At 38.2% G+C, this 22,337-nt stretch overlaps 2 protein-coding genes across 6 annotated transcripts in view; both read right to left on the bottom strand.

The window, feature by feature from the left end:
* The window catches only part of LOC104445078, a 36,331-nt gene extending 14,199 nt beyond the window's left edge, over nt 1–22,132 (bottom strand). Inside the window, exons 1-3 of one of the 5 annotated variants that reach the window (XR_005550742.1) lie at nt 21,133–22,127; nt 19,936–20,155; nt 13,012–13,201 (exon numbers count right to left, since the gene is read on the bottom strand). Coding sequence is in view for 3 of the 5 variants with exons in the window: in XM_010058888.3 (XP_010057190.2) it covers nt 19,988–20,155; nt 21,133–21,969 (1,005 nt within the window). In the remaining 2 variants the exon portion in view is untranslated. The other 4 variants (XR_005550743.1, XM_010058888.3, XM_039311847.1 and 1 more) reach the window with 4 other exon arrangements.
* Nucleotides 1,132–1,683, bottom strand: LOC108956750 (agamous-like MADS-box protein AGL62). Its single transcript, XM_018866623.2, has one exon. It carries the CDS (start codon nt 1,681–1,683, stop codon nt 1,132–1,134), a length of 552 nt encoding a protein of 183 aa, XP_018722168.2.
* Nucleotides 22,133–22,337: the final 205 nt, after the last annotated feature.

Genomic DNA, 22,337 nt, shown 5'->3' with positions numbered 1-22,337 from the left:
TCCGTGCTCTCAAAGGGGTTTTTTTTTATCCAATCCCTCAATGAGCAATATCATTCCTCATGGAATTGGTTGTCATAGGATCCTGAATAAGTGATTCTCAAGCGTTCATTGGAACCTTCTCAAATTTTTAAGTGCTATGCCACTTTGTATAGAAATTGTATTGCAGTGATAGGACAAAATGTACATAGGTGCAATGTTTCGACAGTAAATCATAACCCAAGAATCCATAGAAGGCCCGATGCTCTCAACATAGAACAAAGCAAATACAAACAAGCAAGGGGGAAATGATGCAATAAATGTTGTAATTTTCGTATGGTACTCATTTGAGTGCCATAACTTCTTCTTTTTTCAATCATTTGAGTGATATTATTTATGTATGACACTCATTTGATTATCATGACTTTTTTCCCAACCACTTGAGCGCTAAAACTTTTTAAAAATGTTCACCACAAGTGACATTCCACGTTAGATTTCTCCCACTTGGATGGGCGTTTTCAATAAGTTTTGACATTCAAATGATCCATTCAATGTTCTATTACTTAAGTAATAGTTTTTTTTTTTTAGAAGTTATAGCACTTAAGAAGTCGAAGAAGAAGTTACGTACCCAAGTGAGTAACATACGAAAGTGATGACACTTATTGCATCCTTATCCCTGTAAACAAGAGTAATTGTGATAATGACATTAGTAACAAAACCGAACAACAGTGGAACTTCCTTCTCTTGTCATTTTACCAAAGAAATTATTTACCCAAATTAAGCGCAAACAATCCAAGGGATTCATGATGGGACCACTTTTAATTAACAAAAATCAAATTATTGTATTAAAGTGTTCCAAGACACTACCGTTCCTTATAAGACCAATTTATCGAGATGGTCTCGTTGCTGCATTAAATTTGTCACATGCTCTGGGTGTCTAATTACGAAGTAAGCTTTAGCGTCTGAAAATGTTTTAAAGACAAGAAACACCATTTAGTATCTCGTCTATGAGAGATGCCGATCAAAATTATAAGCAAGCACATATGGAAAACAAATTGACATTATCTCTCAAAACTTGCGCATTCTTTTCATTATATCTCGGGGGAAAACTTAGAACAGCACTGTAATGACAATTTGTTGCAAGAGATTATTCCTCTAATCGAAACTCTGTCCTTGAATGGATTTGGATGCCTTTCCTTGAGTCCGTTGATTGATCGACATCCACAAGCTCCGTCGAAGGTCCTCCATTCGCACCTCCATTTGGTGCAGCTCTTCCAGGTTGAGCTCTTCAATGGGAGCTTCCCACCATGCGCCATTGCCTTTTCCTTCGGTCAATTGCTTCAACACTTTGTTTCGTGCCTCCTCAACTTTGATTTGATTGATGAGCTCATCGTACTGTTGATTGAGCTCATTAATCCGGGCTTGACGATTAGACTCAACCAAGGCATAAGACCCATCAATGCTTGGAGGGTTTCGGTTGAGGAACTGATTGGCGACTGTATCTATGGATGGATGAGCAAAAGAAAATGGATTTCCGAAAGGAGACAGTACTACTACTCCCACCTCTGCTCTACAGAGGGTTACAAGCTCACTTGCTATTTTACAGATACCGGATCTACGCTTTGAAAATGTAATAAGCCTTCTCTCCTCATTTTCAATTCGTTTCATCTCAATTCTTTGATGCTCTCTTGTCTGTTTTCCTGCCATAATCAAAGAAAGTAATCCAAGGCAATTGGAAACAAGTAAAGTTGTGATATTGGCAGAGAGAAAATGCACGTATTTATATGCGTATATGAATGTCAAATTGAGTATGCTAATCTCTTCTGTCATCTCCTTCCATGAGACAAATTTAAAAATTCCCAAGTTTATCTTATGGCATGTTCGATTTTGTTAATATGTATCAAGACTTTCTTTGTATTTCCTTTTAAATTAATGGTTTTCCAATTAAATTGCTCAATTGTATTGTGTCTCACCATAATTCCCTTTGAAGAATTCTCTAGATTGAGTAAATTATAATGAAATAGACAGACAAAAGTTTGTATTTTGAGTATACCATTCAAATATGATCTCCGCAGGCATCATAAAATTGGGCATAACATTAATTGGGAAATTTTTTGGAAAATACAAGATTTAATACCGACTATTTTGTTTAATTCATTGTTTGATATTTTTAGAGTTAAATATAAAATTGGGTTTAAAGATACTGAAAATCTGTTAAAGGTAAGATCTGGAAAGACCTGAAACGTAGGTATCTGGCGCAACATTTTCAAATGTAAAAATAACAACTTAATTTGACAATAAAAACGAAACTAAATGGCTAGTTGAAATAAAAATTATGATTTAAAAGCATATTTTTGCATTACTTGGGGACTATGTTTTTTAACAGTAAACTTATTGTCACAGGCTATTACATATAACATGAAATTACTCTTGTGCGAAACTATTGGAAGGCCAAGAACAACTAAGCATACAAAACCAATTTGCATTTGGCAGATCATCTTTCTATGAATGAACAATCGCAAAGTAATGCTTTTCTCTTCCCTCCATCCAAAAAAGGAGGAGCCGTCTCTGAAATACTGATAAGGTAAGCTATATGTATCTTGATATATCATACTCGAGTTTGTTATATTTTCTGGCCATTTAAACTAAGCTATATGATTCATTAGAAAAATTGCCCCACTAAGGAAACTGATGTAATTGCTACACCAAATGAGTTTAATTTTTTTATATGCTGTTGTATTTTGTCACAATTTGTGTATATGCTATTTTTATTCAGGAATATTACTCTTTTCTTTTATAAGGAAGATTCTTTGAGATGGGTTTTTTTTCGCCATTTCAATCTAAAGATGGATATGTCCATATTATCTTTATGTTATGTTTATATGTATTTGTCCAATTTGAAAATGTGACGTGACAAATAGAAGTATATATCATTATGGATATAAGTATCTAAATCAAGATTTAGAGAATGATTAACATTACAATGTCTATGAAGATCAAGATGACTAAAATATGTATGCATTAAGATATGAAGCGGAAAACAAGAAAAGAGATTCTTTTTTCCTATTTTTGCATGATTTCTATGCAATGTTCTTGTGAACTCCATGTTGCCCCTTATTTCATCCAATAACTTTCATTAAGTCTAAAACAAAGAAACTTATGCAATTGATTTGCAACTTTGGAAAAATAAATGCCCACGTAACGCATAAGTTTTGTCACGCCCCGGATTCTCGAGCGCGCGCACATCCCTCAGTAGTTGATAAATTTGCGACGTCCCAAGACACGTCGCCAACCCATTCATTTTATTGCACAAGTGGAAGCGAATAAACAACCCCTGACAACAAACAGCATGAGATAGAAAAGTAGGACAATCATATCAAACAAAACACTTTTATAAACGAGCTGAGTTTATATACAAGGGTCTACAAAAGATTGGCTTTCAAAAAAGGAACTGTCCTACGACCCATTAGTCGGACACGTTCACCAATCTTTCGGACTCCATAGGCTTTGAGGGCACCGAATCCTCCACAGCACCATCAGGAGGATCAGCTACACCCTCGCCAAAAGCAGCATCAACAACCACAGCGGGGATCTCAAAACCCTAGAGGGGACCCACTCTGTATCCACTGAGTCCATGGCGAAACCATGCTCTGAATCGATGAGGTATCCTCTCAGGTAGGCCCTCATCGACCCAAACGGTGGTCACGACCAACTTATAGACCTAATGACTACCAGGGACAAGGATGTCTATATCCTGCTCAGTAATAGCACGCGGCTACCCAAAATGTTTCGGAGGAACCGCCATCTAAGGACTTGAAAAGATTGAGTCCACGACAGGGTGAGACAATGTCCTAGCAAGTTCACTCTCTAAATTCCGACTAGGAAAGAAATACGCCTAGCCACATAATCACACATCACAAAGACTTACTTCGTCTCAGATCCTTCCTGTATGTCAGTAAAGTTCATATCACAGACATAAACAGTATTCATACTCAGTCAATTGGAATGCCACAATTCATCTCTCAAACAGCTATAGGGGTTTCGATAATAGGGCCAAATCGTTATGACATGTCCTATTCTATGCCACACAATTTTGTCCCAGAATCCGGTGTGTCAATTTCACTCAACATGCATTCTAATTGTTAATCACAACCACACATGGGCACGGTCTAGTCGACGTTTGGCGGTTTTCTAGCATAACCAGGTATTGTCTCAGCCCATTGAGCACGGCAACGTCACTAGGTCGGCGGCATTCCACAAAAGAGTATCGGTCCAGCCTCTACTGCGACCAGCATCCATTGATAGGACATCCCATATAGGGGCACGTCCAACTTAACAGCCCGGGACAGCTTCTCATAACTATTCATGCACCAATCCAATTTCTGGCCAAGACATCGTGCTTTGCACTCAAATGTCTCAATTAAAATACGTACTTGGCCCATTTTCTTCGTATTAAAAACATACAGTAAAATAATTATGTGTGAGTACACGGTCAATTTGAATCAGAAAAACCGATATCCTCCCTTTTTAATTCCCACTGTTTGATATAGTCTTTAAAACCATTTTCGGTGACAAAACCCAACACTTGGGATTTTCTAATTAAAAATCAAAATTTCACAATTTTGGAATAAATAACCAAAATTCCAATCACCACTCAATTTGCACAATTTAACACTCAATTGCATAAACTAAGCACACCATTGTAATCAGCACGAAATTCCAGTCACCAGTTATCCCTGTCTAATTTTCGGAAAATAATAAATAATTAAATAAATACCAAAATTAATTAAATAATGCAAATTACATACCATAAATACCAACTTAGGCCAGAAATGCTAATCTAACCACCTAAACGAGCCTAGAAAATTTCCAAACCTATCTAGATAAATAGCACCGTCTATCCAACCCTTAATCAATCTATTCTAACCACCTAACATGCACAATTGAATAATCAAATCACTAATCTACACTAACTAACCACCTAATTCCTAATTAGCCTAAACTAATTATCCACTAAGCGTCATTAACTCCCTAAGCAGAGTTTAGCAAGTAAACTCATCGGTTTAGGGGGCCGGTGAGTCCACAGCGACGGCGACGCAGAGGCAAGCGATAAACAAGCCTGCGGCGACACCAATGATGTCACGCCTCGATTCTCGTGCACGCGCCCATCCCTCAATTGGTCGATTAAAAGCGACGTTCCAGGATGCATCGCCGACTCATTCGATTTTTTATACGCATGCGGAAGCAGATATAAATCCCCAGACAATAAAACAATGGGGTAGGAAAGTAGGACCGATTTTTCACAAAAGACCTTTTTTATAAACACACAAGTTTATACACAGAAGCCTACAAAAATGAATCGGCTTTCAACAAAAGAGAAATGCCCTAGGACTAACTAGTCGGACATGCTCGCCGATTCTCCAGGCTTCACCTTCTAACTTCGGGCCTTGGGTCCTCCACCGATATTAACTAGAGACCTAAAAATGGTTATACAATAACCAGTGAAACAATGTCTCAACAAGTTCAACCCTCCTAAGACTCGATTAGGAAGCAAATACGCCCTAAGGGCTGCCTAATCACACCACGGGTCAAAGGACTCACCTTGGCCTCAATTCCACCCTGCAAATTAGTATCATTTACAGATGTCTCAAATCACATCAATCAATCAATTCATAACATCAGATCAAATCATTGATCAATCGATCTAGTCGATTACATGTCATCTCGATCATTTCTTGGTCGGCTCATCTCATATTATCTATAAGTCCATCCATATCAGGACTGCTTACTGCTAAGTTCATAGATAGATAGTATAGTTCACTTCTAAGATGAGTGGGTATACTGCTCTTTGCTAAGCTGACATATCGCTCGTAGGCTGATATAATATACTGACATATTCCATCAAAACAAATAAGGTATACCACTCTCTGCTAAGTTGACATATCGTCCGTAGGCTGATATAGTATATCGGTATACTACTCTCTGCTAAGCTGACATATCGCTCATAGGCCAATATAGTATACCATTCCAATTATACAACCAATCAACATCTTTTATCATTCCCGATAAAATAGTCGTGTGTGGGTATACGGTCGGCCTTAACCAAAATATAATAATTTCACTTTCAATCTCTCACTTCTTTTAATAGTCCAAAAAAATGAATTTTTGGCGCTGTAGACCGACGCCCGGTAATTTTCCCATTAATTACCAAAATTAATTAATTTAAGAATAAAATCATAAAATCACAATTAAATCAATTCGACACAATTTAGAGCTCAAATAAATAAACAGATTGCACCACAATAACTAGCATAAAATTCCGGTCGTCGGCTATCCTAGCCTAATTTTCAGAAAATAAATAAATAAATAAATAATTACAAAAAATATTAAATAAATGCAATAAATCCAACTTAGACCCGTAATGCCTAATTGAATGCCGAAACAGACCTGAAAAATTTCCAAGGTTCATTCAATAAATATTAGAACATGTCTACTCGCTAATTACACTAACTAACCACCTAACATGCATCAGCAGATAATTAAATTAACCAATCTAATCTAATCTACTATATCCACCTAAACCATACTTAATTAATCTAATCAACCTACTAAGCGAGGATTAATGAGTTAAACTCACTTGAATGCCGAAACAGACCTGAAAATCATTCAATAAATATTAGAACATGTCTATTAATTAGCTAACTAACCACCTAACATGCATCAGGATTAAATTAACCAATTAAACTCATATCTAAACCATACTTAATTAATCTAATCAACCCCTAAACATCATTAGCCTACTAAGCGAGGATTAATGAGTTAAACTCACTTGTTAATCAAACCGTTCGGTTCAATTCGATGGGGACACGACGGGGACCAACTTTCTCCAAAACGGGCCAAACTTTCGAGACCCGGAACCACCTCAAAACGGGCCACAAAGCTGCTAAAAAACTCACTATTTTCCTCTCTGTTCTTGGTTGTTCGGTGGCTACAAAGGCAAGAGGATGGCTTGGTTAAGACGAAATGGACCGAGGAAGGTTAAAAGGGCTAAACCAGGCCTTAACGGGCACTCACGACAGTCAAACGAGCTCCAGCTTGGCTTGACTAGTGGCTGGGATGCATGGATAGAGGGCTGGAAGTAGTAAGGGACGTCGGGCTGGGCGGTGGCGCAGCAAGACAGTGGCGGCGCACACGTGCGGGCGGCGAGGCGCGTGAATGGTGGACGGCGTTCTGGCGGCGTGCGGCATGGATGGACTGCTCAATTACTTCTCCTACTGGTTGCTGGGTTTCGAACAAAGCAAGGAGGGAGAGGAAATGGGGCTAGTCGCCGACCTTGGTGAGGGAGAGAGAGGGATAAAGGACAAAGGGTCCACCTTGGCCAATTATTCTCTTCAAATGTCCTCTTGACTCAATCCTCTACCACCAACATCTCCCTTGGCCTCTATTCAGCCACCAATGCCCCTTGTACAACCCTTGAGATGGTCCACAATGGCTAAGCAAGGGGGCATATGAATATCCAACATTTCTCCATTAATTGGACATTTGTTGATCCTCAAATCAACTCGATTTGGCCTCAATAAAGTCCGTTATCAATTCAATAGTCAAATTAGTATTTTCCTCACCAATTGAACCATCTTGCATCCCAATTGCTCGATCAAAAACGGTCATTGGCTTTTTTTGGACAAAAACTGCCCTAGGATGACTTTTTTTCAAAAAGTCTCGGGTTGCAGAGAAATCTTTTGAGACTGAGTCAACGCTCCTAGAATTAATTGTGACATGACAGAACTTTCAATTTCTGAAATCGGACTCAAATTTGCAATTAATTTCAATCTGGCGCGTTTTTAGCGTAACCTAGACTACCGAGTAGGTTTCAGAAATTTTTAGTGCAAATGACCTATGGTCGATTTACTTTGAGCCACAATGAAACCACTCGACACATTGGCAACTCTTGGTTGTCGTAAAAATCTCGAGAATTCAAATACGGACATGGAGTACCAAAACGATAAAAAAAATTAGTCTAGTGCCGGCCGACGAGAATTTTCCAATTTAATGGTGTCACCCACGATTAGCCACACATCTCATTCGAACCGATCTATCTCTAATTTCAAATCAATTTTATACAAAGCCGTAATTTCCTCGAAAGATAAACACGATCGAGAAACCGATTCCTGGTTGAATTCTCAAGTCTATCGCATTAAATTTCCTTAATGGCTTCCCTAGATAGTCTAGTTATCTTGAGAGTGATCAATTCTGAGAACAGCTATATAGGCGCATCGATGAAATACCCGATTTATTTAGTAGAAAATATGATTGAAAATCTGGGATGTCACAAACGGAGATTGGGATGGGCCTCGAAACAGGCCTAAAAGCTTCATAGGCCTTGCTGGCCCTCAGCCTCTGTCGTTGGGCCGAAGCGGCTAGTTGGGGCTGAAACGGGCCAAGCGAGCGGAGGAGGTTGCAGTGGGCGACGATGGTGCTCGACGGTGGCTGGATGGCAACGGTGGAGCTCCGACGAGGCTGTGACAACGACCAGGGCACACGGACGACGGCGCGAGACCACAGATGAGCAGGAATAGGTGGACATGCGCGCCGCGGCTCGCAGGTGGCGTGCGATTAGTCCAACTGCTTCAGCCGCAAGGGGGAGGCTGTTGGTTGGTTTCCTCTATATTTTATAGCTCTCAAAACACACTAAAATTGAGAAAGGAGTTGCTAAAGGAAGAAGATGGCTGCCGCAGCTTGGAGGGGGTCACAAAAATATCTAAAATACTTGAGTTATTGACCCTACCATGCATGGCTGTCTTCCTTAGCCAAAATGTAGCCCTCAAGCTTCCTAAGGGTCTAAATGTTGCACACCACCCATAGCTACGAAGTTTGGACCATTTCCCTCCAATTCCACTTCAAGACTTCTCCAATTGAGCTTAATTTGGTGTCCATAAATTCAGCCAAGGTGCCATCATCCATCTCATTATTTTTCCTCGTCAATTGAACCAACTTGACGGCCAAAAATGCGACAAAAAATGACCCTATGATTTTCCCGGTCCAAAATAGCCTTACTTTAATTTTTTTGCCAAAATAGAAAAATTTTCAGATGATGAGTTGACATTCTTAAAATGAATCATGACATGACAAAATTTTCAATTTCTGAAATCAGATTTAAATTCGCGGTTAATTTCAATTTGACGCAATTTTAGCGTGACCTAACCTACTAGGCAGCTTTTAGGAATTTTTAGTACAATTGACCCGTGATCGATTATTTTCGAGCCACATTGTACATCTTCAACTCATTGGCGACTCTTGGTTGTCATGAAAATCTCGAGATTTCAAATACGGGCATAGGGTACATAAATGACAGAAAAATCGGCCTAGTGTCGTTCGATGAGAATTTTGCAATTAGGTGGAATCACCCACACATTAATCACATGCCTCTGTCGAATCGACCTATCTCCGGTCTCTGATCAATTTTGACGGTGCCGTAATGACCCTTGCAGATTAGTATGGTCGAGCAGTCGATTCCTAGTCGAATTTTCAAGTCTATTGCGTTTAGATTCCTTAACGACTTCACATGATAGGCTAGTTATCTCATGAGTCGCCAAGTTAGAGAAAAGAACTATAGGCGCGTCAATGAAAAGCCCAACTTATTCAATTGAAAACAAAACCTGAAAATCAGGATGTCACAAGTTCAATCTATAGTACAATATTTACTTAGTAATAAATCGTAACTACAATAGAACTTATTCAGCAGCTCTTAGAAAATGGATCATCACAGGTTGGAGATGTAAAGGAGATAGTAAATGTAAAGGCTTGCTGACCAAGCCATATAAAAAAAGTTAGAAACTCAATAGAAAAGATAAGAAAACATGAAACAATAAGTAAACGTTGAGAAGTTAATCAAATGAGTGTTAATAATCTAAAAATAGTTGATAATATTAATTTCATAAAGGTGGTGAGTTGCTCTAATAATTCATATAAAAGTTAGTAAATTCGAAAAGTTAGTTAGAAAAATTGTAAATAAAGGTCAATAAGTTCTTAGACAAATTGTTAATGTGCAAACTATTAAAAAATTTGTGGTTTCATAAAAGTGTAGGTGTTCAAAAACAAAACCAAACAAAACCATTTTTATGCAGTTTAGTTTGGTTTCGATTTTTTAAATTGCACCAAACTGCGAAACCGTATCTAACAGCCCATTGATTGTTTAATTACTTTTACCATTTGTACAGAGTAGCCCAACTTATATATATATGAAGTAGGTTTGATTTTCAGTTGCGGTGAATTTATGAATTGTTTGGAGTGTAGACTTAGGTTTTATTTTTATATATATAAAATTACTGCTCTTTCTAAGCTAATTTAGTACGTTTGACCTCGTGATATTACAAAAGATAAAGAAAAAAAGAAATAAGTTCGTAACTTAAATACGGTTGGGTTTAGTTTCACTTTTCATTAAACTGTATTTATGCTATTTGGTTTAGTTTTATCCCCAAATTGCAGTATGCTCACCCCAAGTTTTTTTACTTTTACCAACACTTATTAAAATTTACTAGTACAGAAAATCCGTATTATTTGGCAAAGACAATAGAATTGTTGTAATTATGAATTAATTGCTCAACAAAAGTGAGGATAACAAAACCCGTGGCGCCGCGGCCCTTAAAAACGATGTTGCGCAGGCAGGATTTTGCAACGGTTTTCTTTGTCTTCAAAAGACATATCCTTTAAAACTCTCCAAGTTGAAATGAACTATTCTTCATTTTAATAAAGAAGTAAACACAACTTTTCTGTTCTAAGAAAATTGTTTCAATTCTCTGTCTTCAAAGTCAGAAAAAGAATCTCTTCTCTTCAATTTTCTCTTTGGTTAAATACAATGTATGCCAATTCGTTGAAAGGTTCGATAAAGTCTTTTTTCTTTTTGGGTCAAAAATTGAGTCATGTTTGCATACTGCTAATACAAACAAATTCGAAGTGTTATATCTTGAGAGGTATAGTTTGTAAATCAGCAAAGTACCACTAGCAGAACTAATCGCCTTAAAGAGATTCTATAATTTGAGCCTTATTTCCTATTCAATTTTATAGCAATCAAGCAAATCTACATTTTGCTATCGCTTTCTCATAGATATTACGTCTATTTAATTTACTGGTTACAACAAACAACATTGAATTAGGTTGACAACAAGATTTCTGCCATGATAAATTTCTTAACCTTATCTCTACTGTATCATTGCTTCTAGACTAAAATTTTATATGTGCACTGGCAATATTTCCTCCCTCCCTCTCCCATGGCAGATTAAAAAGTTTAAAATCATTCACTTCAATTGCCCAAATTAAAGGCTTCTCCCAAAGCATGTTTTGAGGAACTCTAACAGATTGATAAACTGGTTGGCGCAAAGTAAAATGAACAATTCAATCGATTCCAAAATTTTGAATGAAAATCGAAAGAATGTTCCTAATTGCTTTCAAGAACAAGACCTGCGCACTTGGGAACCGGCCTAGGTCGGTGCCAACTAGACCGGTCAATTGGGTTGAAGAGGTCCGTTTGCACACTCTTGTCCTTCTAATTACAAGAACATCGGTTTCTATGCTGACTAAACGTAAAGCTGCTTGTAACTTCTTCAATTTAAGACAATTGATTTTTTTTTCTGATGGTTTAATTAATTTCTACACTAATATGAATGCTAGAGTTATATTTCCTCGAGGAATTGGTACTCAAGGGATGACAAATAAATGGACGTCAAGCGTTCATTGAAAGGTTTTTAAATATTTATATGCCATGTCCAAGAAAAGAACATTAGCCATAACTTTTATATGGTGCTCACTGGAGTATAATAACTTATTTATTTCCGATCATTTGAGTGCCATAACAAATTTGCTTATCACTTAAGTGTCATATAACTTTTTAATCGATTACTTAAATTTCATAACATTTTAAAACGTTTATCATAAGTGCTGTGCCACATTGAATTTTCAGCACTTTGGTGAACATTTTCAAAAGTTATGACATTTGAGTAAATATCATACGAATATTATGACTTTTGTGGTGTTTTTATCCCTGTTATGCCACTTCATATATGATATTTCAACTGTAAATGGTCCCCTGAGAATTCATAGAAGGATCAGGCTCTGAATATAGACGAAAGAAACACACATAAACAAGAGTAACTGTGTTAATGAGATTAACAATAAATCAAATAACAATGGAACTTCCTTTTTCTGCATTGCTAAAACAAAATATTTTTGTCAACTCAATTAATTGTCCTCAACAGATAGTCCAAACGATCTCGCTTTTACCCTAAAATTCTTTTTAACCCAATAAATTGATATTTCTTAGTTGTCCAATTAGAATATTTTTGTCAACTCAATTAATTGTTTGAGATATTTTGACCTATTTAATTTGAATTAGTCAAAAAAACACACGAATGCCACCTTTCATACGTTGTATTTATCTTGATATATTATGTAGAAATTATTTGGAAGAGAATAATAAAATCAAAGCAATGGACTACTAAAAATGAAATTATTGATAAATGTGACAAGAGAGAGAAAGCTAATCAAATGTGTAGAATTGATCTTTATGACATGAAACTGAAGAAAAATGAAAAGAATGGTAATTGTTTTTGACTTGACGGATTCATTTTCCTTGACGGAGATGAATGAATATTAAACCATCAGTCCTCGATCAGTTCTGTGTGGCCTAATACCATAAAAAAATTAAAAAATAAAAATAAAACTTTCATTTTAGGTTGAATCCTAATTTTATCCTAAACTTTTTTCTATCTCATATAATATCCTTAAATTTTGGTCCATTCCCAATTCTACTCTAATCTTTCTTTTGTCTTATAAAAATCCACCAACTTTAGGTCCGATCTCAATTCTACCCTATGCTTTTTTTTATCTCATAAAATTACCAAATTTAACTTGCGTCTCATATATGCCCTTATTAATACTTCATCCAAAATTGCCTTCGCTAATTGGCAGTTTCATGTCATTGCTCTAAGTTTTTCCCAAATTTCAAATCTAAGAAGTCTTTTTTGGAATTACCGATCCAGCCTCAGAATAGCAAATGATAACATGATTATAAAATACATGTGTGTGCGTGCAATTGACACAAATATTAGATAATCATTTTCTTTCGCATTTTTGCTCGACGTCATGATATCGCTAAGCGCTGGACGGAGAAGCAGTCGTAGGTTGGTAGTGGCTCACTGGCGGCTTCATGACGTCAAGGAAGCTGGGGCACCTAGTGGGAAAAAGAAACGAATAAAGAAGATGAACAAAAGAAAGGAGGAAAAAAAAGGAAAAAAAAAATACCCTAAATGAAAAGGTTCCTGGCCATTGCTTGAAAAATCTTATTTGAAATTAAATTGGTCACTACGAACCTTATCAGAGAAAATGTCCTTTTCAACTCACTTTTAACTAAAATTCATACCTTGCTATATATTTGTGAAAGAATTCTATATGAATTCCATTCCTTAAAAATATAACTTAAACAATAATCATGCAAGCGACAAAAAAAGAAAAAGGCAAATCATCCTGTTCCTTCAGTTATTGTTCTTGCCGGTGATTCTAGTTATTTCATCCCTATTAGAAACAATACTACCACTTCTCTTTGCTCAATAAGATTCTCTCGCACTGTGAAAAGTTGAAAACAGGTTAGAGACAGAGGAGATAACTTAAGTTTAGAAATGAGGTTGAGTGATAGAAGAAAAATACATGCATAAATTGGGAAAGAACCAAGTGTTTAAGAGGGAGAAGAAGGGTATCTTCATGTCCACCATTGGTCGTAGCTACATTAGATGGTTATTTAAAAAGAAAATCTCTGTTGCGATGAATTACTAAGGCCCCGTTTGGTTCAGCATTTGGGAGAAGGCTTTTCCCAAATGCAAATGTCTTTAGCTCAAAGAGTTTTGAGGGAATGCAAGACTGTTTGGTAAACTATAACTGAAAAAGTGCTTTGGGGAAATGCGAGACTGTTTGGTAAACATATACTTAAAAAGCCCTTTGGTGTGACCAAATTAAATTTTTTACTTTTAATATTTTAAAAATTGCAAAAAAGAAATAATGACTATATAACATTTTACATTTTCATATTGAGAGTAATGTAAAAGATACATATTAGTAGATTTATTTAAAAATTATATTAAAAGAATTTGATTATAGATTAAATGCAAAACTCAACTTTTGGCCTGGGTTCTTTTAGGTTTGTTTTCAACTTTGAATTTTTTTTTTTAATTATTATAGTATTAATCATTTTCGTTAATTAATGATCATTTTAGTGTATTGATAAAAAGTTGGGTTATTAATTATTAAAAGAGATATAGAAAAAAAAAGATGAACTTATTCGGTGGACGATGAAGCGACCGATTGTGGATGCTAATTTTTTTGAATAAGCACTGCATATAAAAATGAAGGTCATCATTAAGAAAAATAAAACAACGTTCCTCTCATACAAATTTGACTAAAAAGAGTCATTTCATAATAGTACACATGGTCATATATGCCCGGAAAAAAGAAATACGTTATACTTAATATTACAAACCTCAATGATTTTGTAAACTTATGGCTATTTCATCACGTAAATGTGCCATGTCTGAAGATGCATACGGATTTGAAGCACCCACCCATTCATTTGCATTCTCATCGTCAACTGAATATTCATAATTGAGATCCAATTCTGCTTGTTCAAAATCCGTATCAGTCATGTTATTTCTCCGTATATAATTGTGCAAAGTCATTGCCGCTACCACAATTTGCACTTGCTTTTCATATGGATAACTTGGCATATGAGTTAAAATCCCCCACTTCTGTTTTAATACACCAAATGCTCGCTCAATTGCCGAGCGTAACGAGGAATGGACACGGTTGAACACTTCTCGATATCCCGTAGGTGAAGGGCCTCCTCGAAACTCTGGCAAATAATATCTAACTTCATTATATGGCCCCAACTAACCACTCGGATTTGGATATCCAGCATCTACTAAGTAATATTTATCTATATAAATATATTGTAAATTTAATTAACATATGCCAATTAGATTTATGGATGTATCTAAACCATTGAATAACATACCTAAAGGAGGATGGGGAAAATGTGCATCACGTCTTCCAATAGCTTCATAAAAGATACGGGTATCATGAGCTTGTCCCTCCCAACCGGCCCAAACATAGACAAATTCCATATTAAAATTACATATGGCTAACACGTTTTGAGTTGTTGTTCCTTTTCGACCAATAAAACGAATTTGATCAAACGCGGGTACAACCGCTATAATATGTGTACCGTCAATAGCTCCAATACAATCCTTAAAATATGGATAAAATCGTCAATCTTTCTTGATATTCTCTGGAACTTTTCTATATTGTGGATCAGTTGGTTGGATCAAATCTTTTCCCATATCACATACTTTATCTAAAACTAAGCTGAAGTGCCTACTGATGGTTTCTCCGGAGCGTTGAAAACGCTTTTGTGCTAATCTATTACCTATACCATGTCCTAAAACATGAAGAAACATACCAACTATTTATCTAACATCGGTATTCCTAGATCCTCGAAGGCCATAACGTGTTACTAAATCATGTGTTAAATTGTTAAATACAATCTTATGCATTCTAAACATATTGTAGCACCTTATCGGATTAGCATCTTCGCTAATCAACTCTTTTAACCATACATAACCCGTATATGTTGAGGTCATGCAAGGTTGTTTGCAAAGGTTGGTCGCTTGATAAAGAATTGCGGCTTCAGTGACCGAGATAAGATCACGTAATTCATTTTCTTCTTGCTCATGATTTTCCTTTGTATGTGAATCATCCATAACTGCTTCAAGTAACAAAATATAAAGAAAAACAATGTATTAACCATCACATATATGCAAACTATCACATTAAGAGAACACCAAATGAAAACCATTATAACATTAAACATTAATTGAAATTAGGTTCACAATAATTGCAAATAAAGATCCATAGATAGAAACAAAGTGGAATGACTAAACTTTAAATATTAAAACAATAAGATGCTAACATCCTATCCATGAAGACTTGATTCTTTTCTCGACTTATATTTGAGATACTTTACTTTCTTTGCATTATCCTTTAAGCTCATAAAAACTTGCCTATTGTCTATATTTTCCTTTAAATGAGAAATTGCAAAAAAGTACAAGTCTTCGTCTTTCACAATCTCAGGAATAGAATCCAATATCTCTATGAGATCCTCATAAGGACCGACTAAACTAGTTGCTTTGGATGCAACACTAGTAATGCTCCTACTCTCAACAACTGTAAGCAGCCTGTTAATCTGTGTTCCGAGCTTCTTTCTTGTGTTCAATTTCTTATCTTTTTTTCCTCGAGCTTGCATCTTTGAAGTCTGTGCGGCTCTCTTACGAGTTTTAGTTTCAGTTGGTTCAACGGTTTCATCCACATGATCCTCAAAGTTTTCATCAGTAGACCTTACAATATCATCGATACTAGGCTGTGTGGTCTCCATAGATATCAACACATAAACCTTGTGCAGGATTCCATGTGATTCCTCCAGTAACAACTGTATCTCTGAACATCATATCTAACTTTACTTCAAGATCAGGATGTATGCTTTTCATTCTAAAAGCCTTAAACTTTGGATTAGCCTTTGTCATGAAGTATTTGCATAAGTTATATTATTAAAGGTGAGCTTAACATGAAAGTTAAAAAAGAAGTGAGGAAAACCTGAATTTTACTCTCCCACCATTCGTCACTCGCATCAATGGTTTTCTTCCTTGAATCCCATCCTAATCCAATTTCATTGTAAAGCAATGACCTCAATCTTTTCCAATATTCCTTGAGGTTATCCCACTTACTCTTCATTTTATATTTATCATATTTTTTGCCCGTTAGCTCCTCAAACTTACTAATTATGACTGTCCATCCATCTCTTTTGTTGTTTGCAGGACAATTGCCTTTTTCAATTTGTTCGATACATAACTTACAAAAGATTTCTACATCTTCCGAGTTCCAAAATGTATTTTCCTTTGATGAACTCATCTACTAGTAAAGAACAAATTTAAGAGACACAAACAAACAATATCAACCATTCAAACCCTCTTTTATTAAAAAACTAAAAGATATTCACTTAAAGAAAAGAAAACTAATATTGAGAAAAAATAAGGACACACAAAAACATTATACTTAAAAACAAAGTAGGATGTCAATGTGAAGGAACTATATATCTCGCATGAGCTGAATCCACCTCAATTGATCTTCCTCGATACACATACGTGGAGTTTGTTGCTTAATATATCTTAGCACTTACTATCTCAAGCAGAACAATTGCCATATAAGATAATAATAAGAAACTATATCTTATGTCCAAATATGTTTTTCATTTGTTTATTCATTTGCTTTAATTACAACAACAAATTAAACCATCAAGGAGTCATGTTGAGCATTTCGTTATTGTTTCTAAGTTATCCCTCCTGCAATTCGGGCAAAATGAAACCAAGACGTGGGTGTCGAATAGGTAGGTGTTTTTTTATGACCATATATCATCTTGCAAACCAAAACAAAGAATATTGCTGCTCTCACCCTATTATGTTTCCCTAAAGTAGATAACACACTTTAACTTCTTGAACCGTAGGGAATATGACTACCTAGGAAATAGTTCACTTAGAGACATTACTTTACCTAGACAAGAGTATATAGAGACTTTCACATAATTACTAAATAGATACTATAATTTGCCCAAAACTATTCTTATAGTGCATTCATATGGCAGACCTGTTACAACAACATGTTTAAGAGGCATGATCATGCTGAAAGTATTGATGATATCACATATTTTGCCTTAAAAAGGAAAATCTATCAGCTCCAATTACCATTATTTCAGTGGCAAAACTAACTTTACTTTGGAATTGCCATAAACATCTTAATTCATAATAGGACCCTATTACAATTTCTTCGGTCAAAAGTCTGCAACTTCTTCAAAAAGTAATTCACAGAATCAGCACAATCAATCACAACCGCACAAGTAAAACTGCAGTGCCAAAATTTTCCCCTCTCATCACGCCAAATCTGATAAAGCCAATCAGCAATCATATGGCCCCATATCAAGCCATGCCGCACAAACACCCCATGCTACCAATACTCCGCCATAATCGAACTCGCCACTCGGAAAACAGTTTCCCACTTAGAAAATTTCTAAAAAGACCTACACAACTGATCCAATCCCGAAACACACCCACCAACACATAAACCACCAAAACGCATGCATGCAAAGAGGGGGGAAACAAAAACCCTCCTTCCCCAGAACACACAGACAAGAAAAAAAATTTGAACAAGTCAAAAAAGCACAAAGCTTGCACCTGGTCTGTTGCTGCTGCTGCTTCCTTCTTCCTCCCCTTTGCTTCAGCGTCCCCACGGATGCGGCTCTAAATCTTGTCAATCAGGAAAACACACGATCGAAGTTAAGACCCGGATCTCTCTCTCTCCCACATCGGGCAAAACCAAGAAAACATTAAATACCCAGCGAAGCGGGGAGGGGCAAGAACGACAACACCAGAAAAACAGATGCATATCCACAAATTGAAATTGAACAAACACCCGGACGGACGAACAAGAACAGGGGGAGAAAAGAGAGAGGGATCGCCATTGCGAAGTGGCAACCGAAGAGAGAGAGAGAGTGTGTGTAGAGAAACCGAAATGAGATTTCAAAGGAAAAATTCAACAGATCTAGAAAACCAGAGAGAGAGAGAGCTGATTTGGGGACCCGAGAAACCCTAGGGATTAAACCCAGAGCGAGGGATGAAATCGAATGATCTCTTGCTCATCGCGGAGGCAACAACGCAGAGAGAGACGATAGGAGAAATCAACTCAGCAGAATCGCATTCCACAAGGGAAGGCTTCTTCTCAAGGAGGTCCACTCACCCAGGGATCGAACCGAGAGGGCGTCGGCCTTGTGATCAGCGAACCCGTGCGGCACCTCGAGGGAGAGAAAGAGACAAGGACGACTGGTTGCGAGAGTGGAGGCGATGCTGCAAGAATCGGCGAGAGCGGACGTGCGAAGAAGAAAAGAGCGGACGTGCGAAGAACCGTGCGAAGAAGAAAAGAATGGACGTGAAAGGTAGGGTTGAGAAAGGTAGGGTTATGTTTTGTATGGGATAAAATGGGACTTTTAATAAAATTTTGGAGGCAAAATGGGCAATAAGCAAAAATTCATTAACCCTCCCACCAGCATCCCGAAAATGCTGAAATGCCCAAAGCAAGTCCCCACCAGCTTTGGGCTTTCAGCATTTTAAAAGCAAGCATTTTGGCAAGGAGCCCTCAAGTGCTAAACCAAACGGGGTTAATTTTTTCCCAGGGGCTTTGGGGGCTCAAAGCCCCCTGGGAAAGCTGAACCAAACGGGGCCTAAATCACCTTCCAAATTTATCATGTCTACCTTAACAGAAGGTCTTAAAAGAAGGGTGTACTTCCGAACTTTGGCACAAAAGTTCATAACATAAGATGTCAATGAGTAATACCAAATAAAAGTAGAGATACGCACAAGATAACTGAGTTCTTGAGTTCAATGTGTTCAGTTTTACTATAAATCATTATGATGTGTTCGAGTTCGTCATTATACAAATAGTTCAAGTAAAGGAATGACCTCAACATACAAAAACCTCCAATATAACTATAAATCATTAAAGAAATTGGTCCTATTGTCACGTTGAGGTGATTGTAACTGTTCAATTTCATGTCAATAGTTCAACACCATAGAAAGTGAAAACTATCCAATTAAAGACAAAGGAATTACATCTTTACAAGTGAGAACTATTTACAGCTCTCCACCACAGAAAAGATGCTGAAGCAACTCCAAATGATAACAACATGACTCAGACAACACCTGGCAATCAGAGTTCTCTACTCTTCTATGTTCACCTTCTAAACTCCTGCCAAAATTCTGCACAATTGCTTTTGAAATGTTCAACTCCTCTAATATGGTACATAAACATAGTGCTTACCCAGGGACCTTCATAGCAAAACTGGTTCCAAAGACAAGTCCTGGATGATGTTCTAGAGATCTTGGTGATGATCAGATGACGAGTAATATTGAGAAATAAGATCCTTCAAAATTTGGACCAGTCCTTTCAAGTCATTACTTCCCAATTCCAGACAATCCCTCAAGAAATCACCATCCACCACTTCCTTTCGCAAGGTCTCTACCATTTCCCTCAGTGGACCCTGCAAATATCCCAAATATCATCGTCGGCAGAAGAAAGGAACAAATTTGCATTAAGCCTGCAATCACAAATGTATTTGCACTTATCTTGACAAAGTACGTTTAGCCCTTTGTTTCACCCATTTGGAATAGCACCTCTGGTCTCTGTTTCTCATGACCAACACGACCAGATACATGAGATGTTTTTTCTGTTCAACCAATGTAGTTTCATCTTTCTATTAATATTTTTATTTCAAGTTAGTTCAACAATCAACTGATATAGAAACTAACATGCTCATTTTAATAGTCAATAATGATCAGTCGAATTCATGTTCAATGTATTTCATTGAGGAAATGTTTCTATCTTCAATAAGTTACAAAGAAAGATAACAGGCCTGATCTTCATCTTATCCCTTCCAAACCAAGTTGTACAGCCCCAGCATTGAACTGGGAAGTTGTAAGAAGATGCTTCAGCTAAGCAGAGTCAAGGGCGGGCGACTCCCTATGGGTCTCATATCTGGTACAGTAAAAGATTCAACATTTTGGGTGTCACTAGTTTTGGCATTTGGAATGTTAATTGCACACTTCACCCACGAAATGCGACACCTCAAGTTGGGTCTCTATGTACAGTATTATTAATGGCCATCTCTCTCTAGAGTAGATAAATCATTCAGTCCATGGTCAATCTCTAGTCCTGACGATCTTACTCCCGTGAAGAAGATCCCAAGAATTCTTTCCTTCACCTTCATTTTTCCTCACCCACCTTAAAATCTTTCCAAGCAAAGGCAAAAAGTATGAAAATTAGAGCAGACCTCGTACAGAATTCTTTTTCCATCCCCCTCCGGGATCTTGCTAAACAAATTACCCACCACCACCGATCATGATTCAGAACGAAATGCAACTGCACTATGTCTCTAATACTACGACTGACAACATTCGTCCGCTATGAATTTGAACAAATTTACAGCAAATTTGAACAAGGAAAGAAATTACACCGTACCGATTTGCTGAACACTCGGAGAAGCCTCGCGAAGACCGACTTCGAGACCCACACAGCGTTCTCGTAGTTCCTCACAATCCAGCTCGCCCTCTCCGCATTCGATTCCGCCCTCGCCAAATCCTCCACCAAGCCCAGCAGCTCGCTCAGCTCCGCGATGGCCCGGGCGCGCTCGGCCCCGGCGAGGTCGCCGCGGGCGGCGAGGAGGCTGGCGACGCGGGTGGCGAGGGAGAAGAGGGCTTCGTACTGGGAGTAGGGGAGCACCAGGCCCAGCAGCTCGCTCAGCTCCGCGATGGCCCGGGCGCGCTCGGCCCCGGCGAGGTCGCCGCGGGCGGCACGGAGGCTGGCGACGCGGGTGGCGAGGGAGTGGGCGAGGGAGAAGAGGGCTTTGTATTGGGAGTAGGGGAGGGAGTGGGCGAGGGAGAAGAAGAGGGTTTTGTACTGGGAGTCGGGGAGGAGGGAGTGGGCGAAGGAGAAGAAGAGGGTTTTGTACTGGGAGTCGGGGAGGGAGTGGGCGAGGGAGAAGAGGGTTTTGTACTGGGAGTCGGGGAGGAGGGAGTGGGCGAGGGAGAAGAGGGTTTTGTACTGGGAGTCGGGGAGGGAGTGGGCGAGGGAGAAGAGGGTTTTGTACTGGGAGTCGGGGAGGAGGGAGTGGGCGAGGGAGAAGAGGGTTTTGTACTGGGAGTCGTGGACGGAGTGGGCGAGGGAGAAGAGGGTTTTGTACTGGGAGTCGGGGAGGGAGTGGGCCGGCGGAGGCGCGGCGGCGAGGAGGAGGAGGAGGAGGAGGAGGACGGCGGCGGAGGATGGGAGTCGCCGGCGTGCGAAACGGGCGGTCGCCATTTCGGGGCCGAAAGAGAGGGTGCCGAATTGAAGCCGACCGTCTTCACGAGCTATAACGGTGAGTTTTGGGCTCCCTTAAGGTTTAGAGATTTTTGGACACTATTAGTACAAGAGGAAGGAAGAAGAAGAAGAGAAGAAGAAAGGGGGCGGGAAAGAGAAGAGAGAGAGAGAGAAGAAAAGAAAAAAAGTAGGGGGAAGGGGGGCAGGAAGTGACGCGAGGAGGAAAAAGCGAAGTAAAGAAAAAGAGAGAGAGAATGAAAAAGAAAGGGGAAGGGGGAGAAGAATCCGGGGAAAATCACGTGGAGGGGGTGGGTGGTTAGGGTTTCTTTTTTATGAACCCCAAAAAAAGAGAATCAGAATTCGGAATC

Source organism: Eucalyptus grandis, chromosome 5 (genome assembly GCF_016545825.1).
Source record: "Eucalyptus grandis isolate ANBG69807.140 chromosome 5, ASM1654582v1, whole genome shotgun sequence".
Classification (NCBI taxonomy): domain Eukaryota; kingdom Viridiplantae; phylum Streptophyta; class Magnoliopsida; order Myrtales; family Myrtaceae; genus Eucalyptus; species Eucalyptus grandis.
This window is presented reverse-complemented; position numbering and strand designations above follow the sequence as displayed.

Coding starts and splice junctions, on each gene's coding strand:
- LOC108956750 (XM_018866623.2), bottom strand. CDS start 1,683: ATGGCAGGAAAACAGACAAGAGAGCATCAAAGAATTGAGATGAAACGA.